General features: G+C 52.1%; 7 protein-coding genes across 7 annotated transcripts; 4 read left to right on the forward strand and 3 right to left on the reverse strand.

The window, feature by feature from the left end:
• Positions 1 to 1,462: 1,462 nt before the first annotated feature.
• On the forward strand, positions 1,463 to 5,427 carry VE01_06592 (uncharacterized protein). The gene is made up of 3 exons (XM_018276035.2): positions 1,463 to 1,734; positions 1,795 to 4,217; positions 4,286 to 5,427. Exons 1-3 carry the CDS (start codon positions 1,703 to 1,705, stop codon positions 5,200 to 5,202), a joined length of 3,372 nt encoding a protein of 1,123 aa, XP_018129067.2. The 5' UTR covers positions 1,463 to 1,702; the 3' UTR covers positions 5,203 to 5,427.
• A 636-nt stretch (positions 5,428 to 6,063) lies between these two features.
• VE01_06593 (uncharacterized protein) lies at positions 6,064 to 7,487 on the forward strand. The gene is made up of 2 exons (XM_018276036.2): positions 6,064 to 6,296; positions 6,484 to 7,487. The coding sequence occupies exons 1-2, from the start codon at positions 6,138 to 6,140 to the stop codon at positions 7,381 to 7,383; spliced, it is 1,059 nt and encodes a 352-aa protein (XP_018129066.1). The 5' UTR covers positions 6,064 to 6,137; the 3' UTR covers positions 7,384 to 7,487.
• Positions 7,488 to 9,833: 2,346 nt separating this feature from the next.
• Positions 9,834 to 10,687, forward strand: VE01_06594 (uncharacterized protein; the record flags this gene model as incomplete). Its single annotated transcript, XM_018276037.1, has 4 exons — positions 9,834 to 9,969; positions 10,068 to 10,119; positions 10,240 to 10,423; positions 10,535 to 10,687. 4 exons carry the CDS (start codon positions 9,834 to 9,836, stop codon positions 10,685 to 10,687), a joined length of 525 nt encoding a protein of 174 aa, XP_018129022.1.
• Positions 10,688 to 11,680: 993 nt separating this feature from the next.
• On the reverse strand, positions 11,681 to 15,212 carry VE01_06595 (uncharacterized protein; the record flags this gene model as incomplete). The annotated part of the gene is made up of 3 exons (XM_018276038.2): positions 11,681 to 14,369; positions 14,421 to 14,862; positions 14,916 to 15,212. 3 exons carry the CDS (start codon positions 15,210 to 15,212, stop codon positions 12,016 to 12,018), a joined length of 3,093 nt encoding a protein of 1,030 aa, XP_018129021.1. The 3' UTR covers positions 11,681 to 12,015.
• Positions 15,213 to 15,749: 537 nt separating this feature from the next.
• On the reverse strand, positions 15,750 to 17,796 carry VE01_06597 (uncharacterized protein). Its single transcript, XM_018276040.2, has 2 exons — positions 17,123 to 17,796; positions 15,750 to 17,045 (listed from the first exon to the last, which is right to left on the reverse strand). Exons 1-2 carry the CDS (start codon positions 17,713 to 17,715, stop codon positions 16,580 to 16,582), a joined length of 1,059 nt encoding a protein of 352 aa, XP_018129023.1. The 5' UTR covers positions 17,716 to 17,796; the 3' UTR covers positions 15,750 to 16,579.
• Positions 16,006 to 16,449, forward strand: VE01_06596 (uncharacterized protein; the record flags this gene model as incomplete). Its single annotated transcript, XM_018276039.1, has 1 exon — positions 16,006 to 16,449. One exon carries the CDS (start codon positions 16,006 to 16,008, stop codon positions 16,447 to 16,449), a length of 444 nt encoding a protein of 147 aa, XP_018129024.1.
• An 80-nt stretch (positions 17,797 to 17,876) lies between the features above and the next one.
• VE01_06598 (uncharacterized protein) lies at positions 17,877 to 20,735 on the reverse strand. Its single transcript, XM_059463813.1, has 4 exons — positions 20,459 to 20,735; positions 19,448 to 20,332; positions 19,175 to 19,397; positions 17,877 to 19,123 (listed from the first exon to the last, which is right to left on the reverse strand). The coding sequence occupies exons 1-4, from the start codon at positions 20,677 to 20,679 to the stop codon at positions 18,110 to 18,112; spliced, it is 2,343 nt and encodes a 780-aa protein (XP_059319583.1). The 5' UTR covers positions 20,680 to 20,735; the 3' UTR covers positions 17,877 to 18,109.
• Positions 20,736 to 20,939: the final 204 nt, after the last annotated feature.

Raw genomic sequence — 20,939 nt, forward strand, 5'->3', positions numbered from 1 at the left:
CCGCACACGCGTTGTTTCGAACGCATCCCTCCCCCAACAGCCTCCACAAAATCCTTCAGCACCCCCATCCCCACCAGGCACCCTATCGGAGAAATTCTTCACACCACTACCGCCCCATTCCAGGGACTAATCCCCAATCCCACAAGTTCCAGAACGCACAGTAGCCCCTCTTCTAGCCCGTCGCATCCCCCGCACATCAAAACCCACCCATTCCGCAACTCAAGGCTCGCAATTGGGTGTTGGGTTGACGACTCGCACGGACCGCCCCGACACTACTGCTGGTGCTGATCCACTCCTTTCCAATGCAAAGGGCAGAAGCTTGAAGCACTGCGGTTCAGGTCATCACAGCTCGGCAGGGTTAGGGATACGGCGCCCGCTCTCTGACACCGGGCAGTATTTTTTGGTCTTTAATGACGAGGCCCTGGTCTCTGGCGATCGACGGGCCCCGCTCGCTCTCGCGTGCGTGGTGTAATTGTTTCCTGATTTAGGTGGTTGTTAAGATTGCCCCTGGACCCGTTTGGGGAATGGACGGCGAGGGGATAAACTGGCTAAAGGCGTTTTTTAATGATGGCGTGGGATCGGGTCGCCAGGGCGCGCGGGATGGGATTCTTGGGGACGATGTTGCTTTTACCCGTCCGTGCCGATTTTATGCGAGTGTTTTCGTCGGATGGCGAATTCAGGGTCGCATTCGGCATTTAGGGGTATAACACAGCGGTGGCTTGAACTTACGCTAGACACTGCGCTCTGAATGTCTCGTAGAATAAGCAGGCCGCGCGGAGCGAGTCCGTCCGCCGCCCATGAAACTGTTCCAGCACACTGGGAGGATTCATTCAGGCTGTGCGGGAGGGATCAGCTCCGAGAATGTCTGTGTGTTTGCTGGAGAACACGGACTCACTGTTAATTTGCAATTTCGGAAGTAATTCTCGGATGCCTGTTGTAAATCATTCTCCTGTAGCCTTACAGAGGAGGCTCGTGCCTGAAAGCCCTGCCGTCGATAGATTAAGGCACGGATCTCGTCAATATTGAAGTCGAGCCGTGCACTATGGATCAGATAGGAGGGCAAAACTAGGGCTCTGATGCTCTTCGGCGGCCTATCGAGACCTGAGGCAGTGTGCAAAAATACACTGTCGAAAACAATCCAAATGTCATCCTTTTTAACAATCCCAGAATCGGGTCCCATTTGTTAGTAACAGGCCCAGAAGGGTTTACGGCGCTCACCGACGATCAATGCGGTGTCTGGCAAGCGGCATATCACTTAGGACAATGGCCGATACACCGATAAGCTGGATCACATATTCTTCATAGATGAGGTTTTTTTGTGATACTGTAGTACTCGGTCGTTCTCGAACCTTATGTGATGGCGGGCACTACCAGGCGCTATCTGCCGCCGAGGCTAGATAAGCTAGCCGAGATGCTTTATCGGCGGCATGAAAGTAAGACATGAAGGCAAGACAATATGTCAAGACAACGCACACATATCAACCCCTTGAATTGTCCACTACCCTCGAAGTAAATTTTACCATGGCAGGAGCCCAAACTCTCCAATAACATTTGTGACGAATATCCACTTGTTACTTTGGCTGTAAGGTGGATATCTTCGAAGACAAAACCCTTGCCTCCATGAAATCGGGCATCTACCTGTTTGCTGGCCGACTGGCTGAACGCAGCCTCTCAGCACCACCGGCGTAACGCGCCTGCTGCGATGATCTGGTACTTCCTATACCCGTTCAGAGGGTGAGCACTACATCCCAAGCAAACTGCATGCTATTGTTTGGAACCTAACACTTATATCAGGACGACTGAACCTCCGAGTCTTAGCCCCGCACATCCCCTTCGGCGCAGTTTCACACGATATGGACGAGAAGCTTCTCGACACCCAGTCATTACGATATTGATATCAGTAGCATTAGCGACATGTTTAATATACCCATTTCCATTTCTCTACACGAACAACTTCACAAATGGCGCCTCGAACTTACCCCACCATGTTTGGACCGCTGCGCAACCAGTACAGGAGAACATGGGCACCGAACCAGATGTTGTCATGAGATCTATATGGGTCCACGGGAGCTATATGAAAGCGCTGGGACGGGATGTGCTACTAGCTGGACTGGAGATCCAGGATGCATTGCTGGGGCAAACGATCAACTTCAATCCCAAGCTATCCGCTGGGCTCGGAAAGCCTGTGGGCCATGATACGCCCCTCAGCTTAGAAATGCGAGACTCCTTTCATGCTATCAATGGTCTCAGTGAGCAGTCGTGGTTCTTTCACTCCCCGCTTCTGTACTGGTCCTGCTCTCCAGAAGCCATCGCCGAAGATGATGACATCGTTTCTACAATTAATGAAAGTTCACAGCGCTCCACGTCAGTCAATGTGACTCTCAGACACTCGATTGTGTTTAGTGGCAAGCGCTTCGAAGACCACCGCCTGGTAGCTGCTGATGCTCTGGTCATAACCTTGGTCCACAAGCTAGACTCTCCTGTTGGCCGGCAATGGGAGAGGCAGGCCCAAGCATTGGCACAGTCATCGACAAGCCCGTGGCGCATGTATCCACGCGATGGACGCGTAAACAATAGCCAAGTTTATGAGTTCAAGTTCCAACCACTGTCGGTTCAAGATGATATATTCCTTGCAATCGCGTATAGCATTACAGTAATCTACTTCTTGCTAAGCCTGACGAAGCTGCGAGCGCTCAAGTCCCGCTTCGGTTTGATGCTCACTGTCGTCGCGCAAACGGTCATATCTATCATGGGAAGCTTCACAATTTGCGCCATCCTGAAGATTGATGTCTCAAGAATCCCTCGAGAGGTATATCCCTTCGTTGTCGTGGCGGTTGGGTTGGAGAACATGTTCCGTCTCGTAAACGCTGTTATTATAACTCCGTCCCAGAGCAAGACATCATCAAGAATCGCCGAGGCCCTTGGCCAGGCAGGCCCTATTGCGTTGGCTGGCGTCGGCCAGGATTTGCTGATCCTATACCTCCTGTCTAAAGTCGTCGCGCCTGGTGTTGCCGCCTTCTGCATCTTTGCAGCAGTTGCCTTGATCTTTGATTTTGTCCTGCTACTTACCTTCTTCGTGGCCGTCCTGAGCGTCGATGTCCGAAGGACGGAGCTGAGCGACTCCTTGGAAACCGTGAAATCCCAACGCAAAAAACTCGGTGCTGCAAAGCCGAAGAGGCACAATGCATGGGTGAATGCCGTTCTCAGCGGCAAGACTCCGATTTCTACACGCATCGCTGGAACCATTGTAATGGTCTGCTTCATCTTGGTTTTACAAGGTCACTTCTTCGACAACGAATCCCCGCTTCGGACGCTATCACGAGCGTTGCAATTCGTTCGCCCAGATCATCAATTATCATCACCTCCTCCTGTCTCGCAGCTATCTGTCGATATCAACCAAGCGAGGTCTCCAACGGCCTGGCTTCGAATGCAGGATCATGAGACCGCCCGGGAAGTCATTCACGTTATCAAGCCAGATACGCATAGCTACATTGCTCGCGTCTACGACCCCTTGGTATTTGTGCTTGACTCGTCAGACCGAACACCAACCAAGGCAGGTGTCCGAAGGTTCCTACCCGCTGCTTACGACTTTGCCAGGAATCAGTCAACTGTATTTGTTGTGAGCGTTCTGATAGTTGTTGCTGCCGTTTCTCTGCTCATGAATTATCTCCTCTGGAACGAGGAGGATACGAGTCATGATGACGATGGCACGATTCATAAGGAGGATCCGTTGATGACAGTTACCACACTGACTCCAGGCCATGATCTTGATGTTGTCATGCTTTCTGCCTCGCCAGACGGTGTGGTTGTTTCTGTTGGGCTAGATCGGCGCATTAGGGTCTGGGATCTACAACAAAATGATCGGAGTCACTATATATCGCCTACTACGAATGAACTGTACCCATTTCCGATCCTTGCTATGGCAATCGATGAGCAAGCAGAATGGGTTGCGCTTCTTTCTGTGACTGGGCGATTGATGCTGTGGAATATCAACGAGAAGCAATGGGGGCCATCTGGTATTATTGGAACAGAGACTCGAGCGCCTCCTTTGTTCTCATTCAAATCTCCAAAGCCTGGAGCGATTGCTTCTTTGCTGATTGTCTGGACGAGCGGGTCATTGATAGAGGTTAACTTCCATCGTGAGTCTGCGAATCAGATCGTTGAATTGAAGCCATGGGAGGGTCTGATTTCCTCCGCCAAACAGTTTGTGGCAAAACGTAAGTTTTATCTTCATCTCGTATGAGAGATTACATTTCTGTTAGAATCACCAGCTGACACGCCTTAGCTACTACCACAGAGACAGAACCCTCTCTCCACATCGTCGTACTCACTACTAAAGGCACTATCTACCTCGCCTCCCAGCTCGACGACAAATGGGACTCTACCACCATCACACTCTTCCCCCCCTCCACCCAAAAAATCAAAGCCATCCTCCCCCTCCCCAAACTCAACCTCCTCCTAGCCATCACCGACACCACCGCAACCCTGCTCCACCTCCCCACCCAATCCACCCTCCACACCTTCACCGACCTCGACGCTCGACCCCAATCCCTCCAATGCTTCCACTCCGTCAAACGCCACGCCTTCTGCGGGCACAACGGGCTCGCGTCTTTCTCCTTGGCGTATAATAGTCGCTCGACTGGTAATCCGGTTCTACATACTTACTCCCCTTCCCAAGACGGCGATCTCATCTGCACCGCGCCCTCGCAGCCGTCTAGCAATCCACCTTGCAACACCTGGTCATCCGCCACCCTGACCGTACATAAAGTCCCCCACAACGGCGCCTGGCAGGCCCTCCCCTGTGGCGCCATCGTAGGCGTAACCAAACACCGCGCCTCTCGCCGCTCATCCTCCTCCGACTCCCCATCCCGGAGCAGTAGTGCATCAGGCCTCCGCCATCGTCGCGCTGGCACGCCGCGCGGTCTGAGGGGAGAGGAGACGGATGGGTGGGAGGCGTGGACGCTGGAGGCGAGGGGGGAGAGGCATAGTGTTGATCTTGCTGGAGAAGGGGGGAGGGGGGAGCAGCTGTTTGTGATGGGTGTTGAGAAGGTGGTGGGGGTGGGGAGGAGGAGTGTGGTGGTGGGGTTTGGGAATATGGTTAAGGTTGTTATGGTAGGGAATGAGAGGTTTGAGGGGGAGGAGGAGGAGGGGGCGGGGGAGGTGAGGTTGGGGAGGAGGAGGAAGGGAGGGGGAAGGGGATAGAGGGGCAAGATGGCATTTTCGTGAACAGAAGGGCAAGAGGGGGTCGCATTGGGTGAAAGAGGGTGTTGATGAATGGGTTAGCATGATGGCATTTTCATGAGCGAGAGGTTAGGGTGGAGGTGGCATTGGATGAGAGATGATTTTTACGATAATAATGCATTTATGAACATAAGAAAATACCAAAAATCAATAAACAACGAAAATACAAACATCCCTATTTTCCCCCCCCCAAACATTCATCAAAAAAATATTCCGAGACAGGAGAAAAGGAAAACCACCAACTTACCTTCCCAACCCGGCAATTATTCCACCTCAATTCTCCGCCCGCGCAAACCCCCATTGACTCACACCCAGCCGCCATCTCCAACAAAATGGCAACGAACGGCAACAAGGGCTTCTTAAATCCTATTAAATCCGACCCCTCCACAAAACCGGGACCTGCCTTACTCACGCCGCTACCCCTTCAGCATTAGTCCAGCGGATTGCTTGATAAGTTTCTCCATCTCACCATCTCGCAGTGTATCCTCGATGTCGTAATACTGCATTCGAACGAAGACGGGATGTACTAACGCCGAGATGACAAAGCAGGGAGTTATGTATCCACTGTGGTTATCTGTATTGGGGGCGATGAGGGGGATGGGGGATGTGCCGGGATAAGTGTGGTGTCGGGGTTACGGCGCGCTGGTTGTCCGCGATGGCGTAATGGGATTGGTGGGGTTTAATTCAGTGTGGGACGCGAGGTATGATGGAGGGGTTGAAGTGGGGGTTTGGGGGTGGGAGGTGCGATAGTGGAGCTTTGTTTGGAGGATGTATATATATAAACTCACTCGTATCGTGTTAACTATTCTTCAAAGCTTTCTTATTTCAAAGACATTGAATTGAACTGGGAGAATCAAGAGACAAGAAAACGAGCGACTAAACAGCAATTCGATAAAATGGCAACACCTTCAAAAGAGTTCACAGCGGGGCTGGAGAGCAGTAAAGCCGAGTATGTGAATCTGGGGAAGAGCGGGCTCAGAGTCTCCGTCCCGATTCTGGGGGCTATGAGTTTTGGAAGCCGTGAGACGCTGCCGTGGGTTATTGAGGAGGATGAGGTGTGTTTACTTTCCCGTTTTTTTTCTCTCACACTTCCACTTCCCTTCTCGATTTTAATATTTCCAATCCATTCCGTTCGCTGTGAGCACGCAATCCCCGATTCCCTTGCACCATCACCACCACCCCCCCGCATCGGACAAGTCAAGCAAGCATAGCAACGATGAACCAAGCTAACCCCCCTACTAGGCCCTCCCCCTCCTCAAAGCAGCTTACGATCGGGGTCTGAACACATGGGACACCGCGAACGTATACTCCAACGGCGTCTCAGAGGAGATAATCGGGAAAGCAATCAAGAAATACTCCATCCCGCGCTCCAAGCTCGTGATCCTCACCAAGCTCAACGGCGCGGTCATGGAGTCCCTCAGCGACCGCGGCGCGCTGCTCGATAGCAAGCTGTTGAAGGCTAACAAGGATTACGTTAACAACCACGGTCTTTCGCGGTCTGCGATCTTCAAGGCGCTGGATGAGAGTTTGAGGAGACTGGATACGCCGTATGTGGATTTACTCCAGATTCATCGTTTTGATGCTAGCGTGCCAATCGAAGAAACAATGGAAGCCCTCCACGACCTCGTCAAGTCCGGTAAAGTCCGCTACATCGGCGCCAGCAGCATGTGGGCCACTCAATTCGCACGCATGCAGTTCGTAGCCGAGCAAAAAGGGTGGACGAAGTTCGTGAGCATGCAGAATCACTATAACCTCCTCTACCGCGAGGAAGAACGTGAGATGATCCGGTTCTGCAATGAGACGGGCGTGGGCTTGATTCCCTGGGCGCCGCTGGCGGGGGGCGCGCTGGCGAGGAAGCCGGAGGAGCAAGGGGGGACGGAGAGGAGTAAGGGGAATGAACTTGGGGAGGTGGATAGGAAGATTGTGGAGAGGGTGGCGGAGGTGGCGGGGAAGAGGGGGTGGACTTGTAGTGAGGTTGCGTTGGCGTGGGTGGGGAAGAGGGTGACGAGTCCGATTGTGGGGTTTAGTAGTGTCAAGAGGATTGATGAGGCGTTGGGGGGGAGGGGGAAGGTGTTGACGGAGGAGGAGGAGGCGTATTTGGAGGAGTTGTATCAGCCGAGGAGGATTGTTGGGCATTCGTAGGTGTTGGGGGGAAGGGTGTGAGAAGAGAGGATAGAAATAAAAGCTGTGTTCTTTTAGTATGTCATGCAGGATGTCTTCATTCTTGAGTCCGCTGTTATGAGGGATCTGCTCTCAGCTTCGCTATATTATGCTTGTCCAGTATGTTTGTTCATTCTTGGATTCCTTGTTCGGTATGGTCGTGTAGTATGCTCGTGCATTATGTTTATTCGTTATTGAGTCTCTTTCTAGATGGTCGTGCAGTATGCTCGTTCATTCTCAAGTACTATGAGGGATCTACTATTAGTCTCGTTGTCTGATGCTTGTGTAGTATGTCTTATCATGCTTGAGTTTCTTGTTCAGTATGCTCATGCAGTATGCTCATTCAATCGTGGGCCTGTTGTTCTGTATGGTCGTGGAGAGTATGCTCGTTCATTCTCGAGTCCTTAGAGGGATCTACTATCAGTCTTGTTATCTGATCTCGTGGAGTATGCCTATTCATCCTTGAATCTCTTGTTCTGTATGGTCGCGCAGTATGATCATTCATTCTCGAGTCTGTTGAGAAAACTACCTCAATTTCGATATGCTATGCTCGTAGAGTATCTCTATTCATTCTTGGAGTTTCTTGTTCTGTATGCTTGTACAGAGTTCCCATTCACTCTTGAGTCTGTGCGAGGAATCCACTGTCAGCTTCATATATCAAAGGCCTCATACTTGAGCCCACTGTGAGGGATCCACTGTAAGTTCCATCCATTAAAGGCCTCACTGTGAAGAAAGAGATACCTCTATCAGTTTCATAGGTCAATGGCCTCACTCCGAGACTTGAATGAGGTAAGCAAGATGTTCCTGTAAAGACTTGCGGGGTAACAAGTAGCGTAGTACGAGACCGGAGGTGTGATGAGACTTGAAGTGATGGATGGCATTTCACACCCCTCTCGCCATGAAGCTATCCTATCCACAACCCTCCGGATCAGGTAGTTGCTCTCGAGTCACCAAAGCCGTCTTGCTCACACTACCTACCAACCCCAGTCCCGTGATCACCAATGTTTCACCTAAACACTCTTACTGTAAACAGTAAACCCAGAGACATCGCCCCTTCTATCCCCATCCTATCCCATCCCATACATTACCATCACAACCCCCCCCGACCGAGGTACTCTCCACCCATCCGTACCATCTACCATCCTCCCTCCGTTACGTTGCTCAACGAACGCAGGTACTGTGACAAAGAGAGGGGGTTTCGGGCAGTGCAGTCGTCACACTGGCTGGCTGATAACGCGTGATACGGGAATGACGGCGATGAGCGAACACCCAGCCAATCAAGTGGTCTGGGCCTTTTGGATCGCTCGGGGGGGGATGGTGGTGGTGGTGTTACCCAGTGAGTGAGTGGGCGTCAAGTTACCGTGGAGTGATGCCGTCTTCGCGCAGTTTAGAGGTTCGTAGAGTAGATTCGAGTATCGACGGTATCAATATAGTTGTAAATACCCTCATATCTGCTCCAAACTGCCCATTCTCATCAATCTCGTCCCTTCATCACTCGTCGTTGCTACTGTGGATACCGCACACCCTCAATCCTGGGTCTTACGTGGGTACTGTTTGCTACTATCGCAGTAGTGACGGCAGCGAAGCTCTGACGACTCCACATCTCCCCCGGATTTCAGGTAATGAACTAGCTACATGCGGCAAGCTCCGTCCTCCTTCCTTCCCTTGCTCACGCGACTTGGACGCAACCCGGACGCAACCCCCGCTCCAGACCTGCAAACTTGCCAATCAATCGCCAATCAGATGTACAGGGTACGGTATGTATAGTATATCAAAGTATGGTACAGATAAGTAACTGTACGTATGTATGGAATGGATTATGGGTGCTTGCTCAATCAGTGGCTGTGGAATGCCAATTATGGCAGTTATTACCAGGCAAACCAGGCAAACCAGGCAGGCAGGCACCTTGAGACACTGACACACATACAGTCCCATACAGTCCCCTCCCAATTCCCCCAATCCAATCCCCTACCTTCCCATAGATCACACCCCCTCTTCCCTCCCTCTCACCTTCCCCTCTTCTGCTCCTTCCCCCCCCTCCTCCTACTCTCCATCACTCACCTACCTCCCACCTATCTCCTCCTCCCAACCTCCCACTTCCAACCTTACACATCACATTACACACCTTCAATCAATCAAACCAAACTCAATCCACACAACGTCAGGTACCTGAATCGTCGTAACTGCATCCTATAAACGTCACTTCTACCATCCCCCTCATTCCATCCATCTTCAACATCAAACCTCAAAACCTCAAACCCATCCTCAAGCAAGCTTCACGTTTGTTTGTCTTCTTGTCTTCACCCTATAAATACAACTTCATCTCCTTCACACCTTGATATCCATTGACTCCCCAGCGGGTCTTCAACTATCCATCAAAACCACGCAACTGCCTCAAATCCAGAGCAGTTCCATCAAACCCATCCATCATCATGGCCGATATCGATAATGTACCCCTCACGAAGGTCGACTCCGCCGTCCAGGGTCTCTCGTCGTCGCCGCCAAAGGAGAAGGGCCATCGCCGCATGAGCTCAACGGCTGCTGGAGTGTTCAACATCAATGACTTAGGTACGTCACATCATCCATCATTCATTTCTCCAGCCTCAACTCGCCATCCGTGGCTTCTGACATCGTGATGAACTGTGCTGACAATGAACGACAAACAGAAAAGGAAGGCACGGAACTCCTCATTGCAAAGGAGACCCAGAAGCTCAACTGGTAAGTCAAGTCGAGCCTCGCTCATTACCCCGCACTGCATGCATACATACACCTGCCCTTGCCCACACATACCATCATCAACCTTCTCAACATAGACTAACCATGCTTCTTCCATCACAGGAGAATCAACAAGTCGCCCACAACTGTGGAGGACAAGGACTACTTAAAAAAATTCCTCACCACCCCACCGGTCAAGAAGATCGACCTACACTTCCCACTGGGACTCGAGGTAACGGCACGGAACCTGAAGGGCGTAACCATCAAGGATGCATTAGATGCAATCTACAAGCAGTTCAGGAAGAAGGTATGTGCTTGCCGGTCATCCCGGATATCCGGAATATCCATCCATCCATCCACCCACCCACTCCCCTCATCATTTCAAATAAAAGAAAACAAACTAACAACACCCCAACAGGAGGATGACGAACTCGAAAACCCCGTCCTCGCTGGCTTCGAATGGGACAAAGAAGAGTCCTGGACCCGCTTAATCGTGCACTGCAAGAAGGAGGGCGCCGCACCCATGACCAAGAAGTCCAAGAAGAAGGCCAAGGATGGTGAAGAGGAGTAAATTACCCCCCTTCTGATTCCGAGCTCTCTATCCCCCCCCCGATCCCTAGCGGAGGCGGCTGGTGTGATACATCTCGAAGACCTCGGTTCGTTGGGAACGAACGAGGTATTGATGATACGATGGGAATACTTTGCTTGCGCTGGGCTGGCTGAGCTGGCTTGAGTACTTGCACTTGCACTGGGTTTTTGATGATGATTATGGAGATGGAAATGAAAGAGTGATGAAAGGCTCTTGACTGGCCTGTTTAGCTGGTACTACTCACACAACACAACACAAACTTACTTTCTCTTTCCTTTTTTTACACTTGTACTAGCTAGGACAGTCGAGCTGATTAATTGAAGTCTCTCTCCTCTTTTGAGAATTTTGGGTTTTTTTCGGGGTGATGGTGATTGTGTGACTTGTGATTTGTGAGGGGGTGAGTGAGTGAGTGTTATCGTTGTCGTCGTTGTGAGAAATTTGTGTGGCTCCACATGTGCGTCTCTAGTGAGCTTATCCCTGTACGAGTATCCATAGCTTCCCCACGATGTTTGATAGAGGTGTTCGTGGGTTAGATATGGATTTTGCAACTTGTCAGTATAGAATTTTGCTATATGAACAGTATTCCGGTGATTCTCCTGGCCTTCGAATCACCCAGTAGGCAGGCATAACTTCGTGTAGAATTGACGTGTGCACGTGACCTTTCTGACTGATATCGCGCCAAGGGATTTGTTATGGTGGTTTGGACGACGTCCAACCTCGCTCTCTCACTTGCGACGCCAACATTTACGGCGGCAAAACGAAACGCTGCTACTACACACATACGATTCCATGGATCGGAAAATCAAATGTTATGTTTGACTTTAGAGCACAAAACCAGTGCGAGATGTAAACACAACAAACGCGAAAACAATCGAAAATCACAAATATGGTGATGATTGGATGATAAGATGGTATCTTGCATACGGCTATGTAAGGAGCCAACTGAGAGATAAAAAGCTGCGTATCTATATGCGTCCCATCGTATTTCTCCAGCGCGAGGCAAATGCAAGGTGCAAGTTGCAAGTTGTAACGTGCCAGCTAGGTAGGTAGGTAGAACCCAAAACATTCTTGCCCAATATCAGCTTCAGCAATATCAACGCCGTCACCCGCAGCTCTCAGTTCTCGCAGCCTCAGCAACTTCAATGTGGTATCCATACAGCAAACCAACCAGCCAGCCCTTCTTCTTCTTCGGGTTGTAGCACATAACCCCATCAAACGCCGCGCGAGCAGTGATACAATATCACAACACACCACCACCACCCTCCTCTCCACCACCCGGACCAAACTCCTGATTAATCCACTGCACAACCCTATCCCTCTCCCTGCTCACACCACCACCAGCTGCCACCCCGCTTCCTCTCAGCGACCGAACTTGCACCGGTCCCGCCCCCGTCCCTCCGCCCTCCACCACCGCCACCCCCTCCTCCTCCCAATCCCCCCAACCCCTGCCCACCAGGCCCACCCGGCGGCATCCCAACACTATCCCACAAACTCCTCGGCACCTCCACCACCTCCCTCCTCCTCCCCCCGGCTCTATTAACATGCCTAACATGCTTATAATTAGCATTAACCTTCGCCTTCAAAAAACTCGGATGCGGCTTCTGTGTCCGTCCCAGCGTCGCGAAATCACTCGTCACCTTCGCCGCATCAGAGAGTTTCGCTAGAGGTTTGGAGGCCGGGTGCATGATGGCGCGGGAGGCTTTGTCTTCTTTGTCTGTTATGGATTTCATGGGTTTGAAGCGCGGGCGGGGTGGGATGCGGGGTTCGCGGGGGGGTGGGGGGGAGGGCGAGTCGGAGGAAGGGTAGCAGCGGTCTGGACTTTGTGGGGTTGCTGCATCGTCGCCATCACCGCGACGACGACGACGGCGTTTTGGTAGTGGAGGGGGGATACTGCGCTCGCGTTGTCTGCCGCGGGAGGGCGAGCGGGGAGGGGCGAAGGTGGATGCGTGTGAGGAGACGGAAACGCTGGACCGGGGCCGTTTGTTTGTCGCAGCGCCGGATTCAGGGGCTGTGCTTGGGCGCGCTGTTTCTTGCCGGTGCAGTGGGGAGGGTCTGGGTAGGGGCGCAGGCTGCCTGGCGCGGGGAGGTGGGGAGGGGGCGAAGCGGGAGCCGATGGAAGAATTGGATGCGCTGGATTGAGGCCGTTTGTTGGCGGGGGCGCTAGCTTCGGGTGCTGTGCTTGGGCGGGCGGTTTCCTCTCGGTGGAGGGGAGAAGGTTTCAGTGCTGCAATGGGCTGTCTGCCGCGTTGTGGTTGGCTGGATGCAGGGGCTTGCGGTCCGCGCGGCGGTTGAGTGGGAAGATCGAAGCGCGAGCCGATGGAAGTGGATGAGGCGCGGGAGTCGGGCCGTTTGCTGGGGCGAGCGCTGGCTTCGGGTGCTGTGCTCGGTCGCGCGGTTTCTTCTTGGGGGAGGCGGGAAGGCTTGAGTGCTGGAATGGGGGTTTTGGCGCGCTGGGACGGTGGGGGGGCATCTTGGGGGTCGCCGATGGAAGGCGCGGGGTCGACTAATTTCGGGGGCGACTTGTGGCGCGTGCCGGCGTCAATTGGTACAACTGGTTGCTTGCTTTTTTGTCGCTGGCCTTGAGGGGGCTGGGGGGCAATGGTAGATTGCTTGGCGCGGTGTGATGGCGAGGTGAGGTCGAAGCGGTCGCCGATGGAAGATGCCGAAGCGATCGATTTCGGTGGGGGTTTATAAAGGGTGTTGATATGGAGGGGAACTCCTGTCTGGGTGTCCCTTTGTTGGTAGACTTGGGAGGGTGTGGGCGCGGGAGGCGTCTGTCTAGCGTGGTGTACAGATGGCGGTGGATCCAGGGGATCACCGACTGAGAACGCGGAGGTTTGTGGTTTCGGGGGTAGCTTGCGGCTCGTGTCGGGATCAAGCGGTTCCCCATGGCGCTTGTTCTCACGCCTCTGGATAGGGGCGGCTTTGGGTCCTGGGACGGGCCGTGTAGTGTTGCGAGGCGATTGTGGATCCAACGGGCCGCCAACGGAGGACGCAGACCCCGTAAATCTGGGGAATTTTCTCTGGTTTGTGTTTGAATCAAGAGATTCTTCATTCCGCTTGTCCTCCTGCCTCAATATATAGTCTGGTTTTGGCGCTAGAGCGGGCTCTCTCGCGTGGCGAGGCGGTGAGGGTGAATCCAAGGGGCCGCCAACGGAGGACGCAGACCCCGTAGATCTGGGGAATTTTCTCTGGCTCGTGTTTGTATCAAGAGGTTCTTCATTCTTCTTCTCCTCCCTCAAGATATAGTCAGGTGTTGGCGCTAGAACAAGGTGTCTAACCTGGCGAGGAGGTGAAGGTAGGTCGTAAAGGTCAGCAAGGGATGATTCAGATGCTTCCAATTTTAGGAAGTGTTTGTGGCGGGCGCTGGCAGCAGGCGGTGTCTTTGCCCGTCTGCTCTCCTGTCGGTCTCCATGCTCGGCTTTAATCGGCCTGGAGCGTTCGCGGACGTCTTCATCCGCTGGAACTGGAGCGGCAAGAGCGGCAGCAGGGCCCGCTGTTTCCCGAGCGCGGACATGCTCGCGATCACCCGGCTCGCTGCCTTCGGGGGCGTCTTTGTCGGCCGGATCGGGAGCTGGGGGGGGGCCTGCGGCTTCCCGTCTGTGCTCCGGTTGGACCGGCTTGCTTTGTTCAGAGGCGTCGGCTCTGGCTCTGGCGGCGGCTGCTGGAGGGAAGTCAGTAAATCGGGCCGAGACAAGGCGAAGGGGGGACTTACACTGCAAGCGCTTCACCGTCCTAGCTTGCAATTTAACGTCACTTATATACCCGTGGTCCTTGATTAGTTGAAACAACTGTTTTTCAGCGCGGAGGAGGGTCGGGTCGGTCTGCCGCGGTGGTGATTTCTCTCGCAGCTGCTCAATGCAGCGGACTTGCATGCGCAAGAACTTGCTGGCTGGGTCGTCCTCGATTATTTTAAAAATTGTGTCGAATATTCTTTTTTCAAAACCACCTTGCTCTTCTTTCCTCTTTTTCGCCTCTTCCATGGTGAATATCCGGAGGTTTTGTATGGTTATAGGCGTAGGTGGTGGTGGCTCGCGTCGATACCTGTATCTTTTCAGGGCACGGCGGTAAGTGGAATGGGCTATTTCGTTTTCGTTATACGTGCGAGTATTTGTAGGCTGGTATGTCAAGTGTCCGCGTGGTTTGTGGGGGTTCTTCTGTCAGTTGCTGTTAATTCACCTCAACATCACTCGGGCATTGGGTTCTGTACCTTCCTGGCGGCAGTGAATCTGACGCTTCGAGGTCTCCTTGCCGCTACCCGCGATACCCTGCTCGGTGCAATTGACGCGGAACGTACTGAAGACAACCTCACATACCGTATACCATCGGCCTTTGCTTTTGCTTTTCGCAGCTCATCCTCGCGGTGTAGTTTCTGCCACTTCACCCCCTTAAAGTTTTTCAGGTGCTTCTGCCGCTTCTCAATTTGCTCACGCTCCCAGGATGATACTCTCCGGACTGGCACACATTTTCGGTCATACTTCTTTTTCAGAGGACCTTCCGAGTGCATGGTTCTTTTGGACTCAGTTTGAGTTTGCTAGTGAGCAGTCACTGTATCCAAAATGATTCAACTGAAAGGCTCGATCGAGTCGTACATGCTGTTCTTATATACATCGTTACATCAAAGGGGAGGCTATCTTCATATATCCATTGCCATACGCTTTATCTCTTTCTTCAATCGAGGTCATTCTATCATATTCACTTTCTCCCTTCGGTCTTCTTCGTCAATATCCCACTTTGACTTCATTGTTGTCCAACCATGCCGTCGTCAACGAGTCTAAACAATGACTCCAGACGAAGCTCCCTACCAAGATTGGACTTCAGGAACGAGTGACAGGAGACATAGCACGCACTAATGAACTCTATTTCCGGCTGGTCCAGTTGAAAGCTTGATCGATCAATCAGGTGCGGCCATGGTAACACTAGCCATTTACCATACGTTTTCTGTCGGTCATTTTGAAAATGTCCGGGGATGCTATGGGCCGCCCTCCCATCTCACCCTTCCTCTCTTTCTCACACATCACCTCGAAAGCACTTTTGGACAAAACTGCCAATATTATTCTTCGCCAATCTATATACGAAGCTCTAAGATCACTACAGCTGCTGTTCGGCTTCTGTTTTTCAAACTCTAGTCTTCAACCAATATTATATAAGGTTGGTGTTCTCATATTCCCATCCAAACCAGTTTCCAAAGTAACGTCTAATGGCAAGACAGGAAACTACAATAGACCAAAGAAATTCTCGCCCGAGAGTTCTCATCCCGACCATCCCTCGTCCAAGAAAGCTGACACATCGTCGTCACCATGCCATCTCTCAAGGCATCCAATAAATCCAAACGGAACTCCGGCGGCATCCGCAAATCAGTGTCCCCCACACGCACCGCCCCAGTCCAGCGTACCGCTAGCCCATTCGTCTCTCACGATATCGTCACCTGTGTGTATCAGCGGGTGAAGCTCCCCGGATGGGGAGTGAACGGTTGGAAGTTGTTTACGACAAAGCATATGCTCCGGGTTGTGGAGGTGGAGTCGGAGGCTGAGGCGGTTGCGCAGTTGGCAGCTGCGTTGGAGTCGGAAATGTCGTTCTTTAGCGATGATACCGCGAAGACTGGTATTGCTGTTGAACAAGTTGAACGAGTTGAACAACTTGTTGAACGACCCGTTGGAAGACTTCTCGGACGACCTCTCTCATTGCGGATCCCGGGATGTCGTCTTAATCATCGCGAGCCCGTGGCCATGAGGATGCGTTAACCTCCCGGTCTTATTCGCATCACATTCCAAGCTGCTTTAGCTAAAGCTCTTAGCTTGTGCGAGCATTTTTGTGTTGGAAAATCCACCAGCATCATTAGCATTAATATATTACTTCTTGTATGTTTACAGCTCATGGTGGACTCTCCACTACAGCGGCTTCTAAAACAGCAAACTTGTTCCTCGTGGAATCTAAGCTCGCCAATGCATTCAAAGGAATCGTGAGGATAGGATCTGTGTGACCGATATCAACATTAAACAGGATAGGAAAGTCTGTGCCGTGACACTGGTCCAAGATCATCTGCTTGAACCCCTTCTTCTGTTCCTCGTCGTACTTGAAAGGTCTACCAACGACCAATCCACTGATTTGCTTGAAAATCCCCAAGTTGACGAGGTCGGCCATTAGTGAGCGAGTCTGCTCGTACGGCAGGGGGCCGTTGGGGGTCTCTCCTTCAGGGTTCTCGAGGATGAGGATCCGACCTTGGTAAGAGGGGAAATACTTTGTCCCCGCAAGCTGCAGAATAGAGGGAAGACATCCGCCGAAGAGGCGGCCTGTAGCTTGGCCTGGTCGGAGCCACTCCCAACCCGTGGATGGGGTCCTAAGATCTCAAATTAGCTAAACCCCGATGGAATGGCATGAGGAAAGACGGTGACTTAACACCGAAGTTATACATACATATGTCTGGGCCGCAGCTCATCGTCTCCATTACCCCAGTCACGAAACTCCTCCGTCCACTCAATCGAGCGGGGCAGAACACCAACTGGCTCTCCTACACTCTGAAGCACCTTAAAAAAGTGGTTTAGTGTAAAATCGAGCGGCTTAGGAAATTCCCCAAACTGCGTGATGGCAGCAGGGCCATAGAACGTCTGCAGCCCCGTCTGGGTAAAGATAGCATGGTGGAGCAGCGTGATGTCCGAATATCCGCAGAAAATCTTTGGGTTCTTTTTAATAAGGTCATAGTCCAGATGCGGGAGGAGCTCATTGGCAGAGGGGCCACCGATGGTGCAGATTATGGCTTTGACCTCTGGGTCGCGGAATGCGGAATGGATCTCGTTGCAGCGGTGGAGAACTGTCTCGTGGAAGGTCAAGGGCATTGGGTCGGAGAAGAATATCTTGATGCGGTACCCTAGGCTTTCTAGGAATGTCTGCGCGCGAGAAACCCGCGAGGGGAAGACGTGGTTTAGTCGGCTGGAGGGTGATATGAAGGCGATTATATCTCGTGGCTCTAGGGCTTGGGGTAATAATCTAATGGCATTGAGAGCGGCCATCCCTAATTTAAAAGGGGGTATTAGATTCTGTAGTAGTCGGTGATTATCAGAGACTACCGAGGTCAAAATGATAGAAGGGGGAGAGCATTGATTTTAGACGTAGCACACAAATTAAAAAGTCATCCACGAGGTTACAGCCGCGCCCCGCTAAATTCTGCAGCCTCAGCAAGTGGCTTTATTCTATAAATATCATTACTACTACCCAGCACAGTTTTTATAAAAAGCTCCGATACTCGTGCAAACACATATCCATAAGTGTAGTATTCTAATTGCCATAGATTATTTACCCTATGAACGGGGGATTGCCGCCCAACCGCCTTCCGGCCTGGTATCTGGTATTTAACGAAGTTTTTCCATTTTGCCCTTCCATCCTATTTAAATTCGCCTGCGGTAATTAAAATAGATCTCTCAGCTGTCTGTAGAGCTCATCCTCGCCCCCAAAAGCGTTTGCTCCCCCCGCCATCCCAACCATATTCTCTCCACTACTAACCCCCCCATCATCCATCTGACTAGGCCCAGGATATCCGCCATGAAGACCCGTCCCCGCCCCCAGCGCTGCCTCGAAAAGATTCGTCATTTCGTGACTCATTTGAAACCCATTGATAGGGCTATTCTCAACCGCAGACACCGAGTGTCCGTTTCCTCCATTACTCCCCCCTCGGCCATCCTGGCCCATAAACCCATGCATACCAGAGATCTCATGGCCAGCCAATCCGGCCATCGCTAGCGCGGCGCTAGAATGGGGATCGTCTAGCGACCCTCCTCTGGCGACAGGTGCTTGTTCCTGCTCCAGTCCTAGTTTTGGGCCTACTTCTTTGAGACCCTTTATGGTGCGCCAGAGGCGCTTGGAGACGTATGATTTTGAGCTGAAGCCGCGAACGAGCTCGAGTGCCATGTAGAATTCATCCTTGCAGACGGCGCTGAACTGCACAGGGGCATGGCAGGAGGCGAGGAAGATGACGGCTAGTGCGGAGATGAGAAAGTAGTTGAAGCACTGTTGTTGTGCGCGGTAGATATCCGTCGTTTGGTTTAGGTGGGTAAGGGCGCGAATGCTATCTTTCGCCAATTCAACAACCGTCTGCGCGTATGACAGGTTCTCCATTATCGAGTTTGCCGAGTGCAGGACGGGGCGATAGATCAGGATGCGCATCTGGTTGCAACGTACGTATAGGAGGACCTGCAGGCGATGCATTGCGCGGCTTACAGATTGCGGTGAACCGTTTGTGGGGAGTTGCAGCTCAGGAGGGATGGCCTTCTGCCACTGCAAAATCTGGTAGTCGAGGTAGCCGATGTCTTCCTTCTTGATATCTGTCGGGGCAAGGCTGTCGAAACCTGCCACGGAGCGCCAGACACGCGACCCAATACGGGAATATGATATCATGACACTGAGATAAGGGATCTTGACTTCCTGCGATGTTGTTAGGAGAGCAGCAGAGTGAGGGAGAGGACAGAAACTCACGGGCCCAGGTAAGCTTGGGTCAATATCCGCATCTTGCATAGCGAATGGCATGCCTGTACCAAAACTCCATCGCCGATCGAGGCAGTAGATTGACCAGAACAGCCTGACGGCATTTGCACGGCCTTCTTCATCTGGGAAATTCTTGAACAAAGAGTCTCGACGATGCAGCCCAAGCTCAACACACATTCTGGAGGCCTGTCCAATTACACGCCAGGCAAGAGCTCTAGTAATCAATTAGTAACGTGGACACGAGAAGCGGCGGGACTAACATACTCTTCATCACAGTGGAAGTGATAAGTTGCCACAAGCACTACCAAGGGTATATCCTTAATTGAAACCCCCTCAGTATGGATAATATTATCTGAAGCACGTTTTGTGTTCTCATACAGCCGATTGGCAAACTCGCTCTGGCCTGAGCATTCAACGGCAGACGCTATACTCAGGACCATCTTCAAAATGTTCAAATCTTGCTCTGCGACAGGACTCGGCGACTCGGTATTGGGGTTCTGCCCATTCTTCGGAGAACCTTCTTCCATAAACCGATATTGGGCATTAGCGACTTGCGCAACCCAGTTCATGTCCAAGAATGGATACATGATGCATATTTCATCTTCGTACACCACGCATAGCCGTAGTGCCTCCTCTTTTGTTATCGACCACAGCGGATCTTTAAACGGATGCGATGGCAAAACGGCCTGTCTCATTGGCGGCGATCCTGCAGGTGTATCGTCCTGCATCCCATTCCCATCTTCTCCGCCTTCTAGACCCGGGTATCCCATATTTTGTAGAGTGTTCTTTGCGACATCAAAACTGAATGCGGAGCTTGTCGGTCCTTGGAATCGGGGATGTTTGGGAGGAGGAGGGCGATAGGTTAAAGCCGGGCTTGTACTCTGTATGCTCCTCTGGCTCATCGACCCTGTCATCGACCCCTTATTGGGGCCGATATCTCCGCTGCGCAACGCATTGAGGTTCGCGTATAGGTTATCGATCTGTTCCTGCAGACTCGAGAGATGCGCATTCATCTGTTTGAACTCCTCCGAGTCCTTGAACCCATTCGCGCAGCAGTTAGGCGCATACTGGCATTCGAGGTTGAGGTTCCCGCACCGTTGGCAAGGTGAGTTTCCATTGCATTTGATTTTGCGGCGCTTGCATTCGTTGCTGTCAGATCTGTCAGTCGGGAGTTCCGCATTCAGCCCTTGCATTCCACAGCATTTCGAATTGCAAGGTAATCAAAATTAGACCCAGTGCGCCACGGAATAGGCGCGCGATAAGGTGTGGTCTTACCATGCGATTGAAATATAGCGATTCCGTTTTGCTCTAGGTTGCCCACCATTCTGGGGTCCAAGGTCGTCGCTTTTCCGCTTTCCTTGGTCCCGCGCTGGGCTTTCCGCACTGTCAGTGCCCCGTCGATCTGCCATGGCGTAACCAGCGACGAGGGGGAGCGGGAGGGGAGAGTCGACTAGGCTCGACAGGTCGCTGACTTGGGTCTCGAGAATATTTTGCATGCTCACGAGCGCATCATGGGTGATTGAGGCGTCGGACAGACAAATGGTGTTGTTTGGAGACGGGAACCCGAGCGGGACCTTTGGCCCGAAGAAAGGCGGAGGAGTGTTGGGATCTACACCTGGGGGTGGGACTAAAATACTGGGGTAGCTTGGCGCAAAAGAAATTATAGGCCCATTATAAAAACCGCATTAACAACCAGTTCAAAGTTGTCAGCCTCGAATTAATACAAAGACTGAATTGAATGTATGAATATTTGCGC

Source organism: Pseudogymnoascus verrucosus (genome assembly GCF_001662655.1).
Source record: "Pseudogymnoascus verrucosus strain UAMH 10579 unplaced genomic scaffold scaffold_31, whole genome shotgun sequence".
NCBI classification, from domain to species: Eukaryota; Fungi; Ascomycota; class Leotiomycetes; order Thelebolales; family Thelebolaceae; genus Pseudogymnoascus; species Pseudogymnoascus verrucosus.

Bases quoted from the DNA above. Each gene is read 5' to 3' on its own strand.
- VE01_06592 (XM_018276035.2), top strand. From the start codon at position 1,703: ATGATCTGGTACTTCCTATACCCGTTCAGAGG. The intron at 1,735-1,794 runs GTGAGCACTACA...CACTTATATCAG, and splicing joins TTCCTATACCCGTTCAGAGG to GACGACTGAACCTCCGAGTC. The intron at 4,218-4,285 runs GTAAGTTTTATC...GACACGCCTTAG, and splicing joins CAAACAGTTTGTGGCAAAAC to CTACTACCACAGAGACAGAA.
- VE01_06593 (XM_018276036.2), top strand. From the start codon at position 6,138: ATGGCAACACCTTCAAAAGAGTTCACAGCGGGGCTGGAGAGCAGTAAA. The intron at 6,297-6,483 runs GTGTGTTTACTT...CCCCCCTACTAG, and splicing joins GGGTTATTGAGGAGGATGAG to GCCCTCCCCCTCCTCAAAGC.
- VE01_06597 (XM_018276040.2), bottom strand. From the start codon at position 17,715: ATGGCCGCTCTCAATGCCATTAGATTATTACCCCAAGCCCTAGAGCCA. The intron at 17,046-17,122 runs GTATGTATAACT...TTGAGATCTTAG, and splicing joins GAGCTGCGGCCCAGACATAT to GACCCCATCCACGGGTTGGG.
- VE01_06598 (XM_059463813.1), bottom strand. From the start codon at position 20,679: ATGCAAAATATTCTCGAGACCCAAGTCAGCGACCTGTCGAGCCTAGTC. The intron at 20,333-20,458 runs GTAAGACCACAC...CAGATCTGACAG, and splicing joins CGCTATATTTCAATCGCATG to CAACGAATGCAAGCGCCGCA. The intron at 19,124-19,174 runs GTGAGTTTCTGT...ACAACATCGCAG, and splicing joins ACCCAAGCTTACCTGGGCCC to GAAGTCAAGATCCCTTATCT.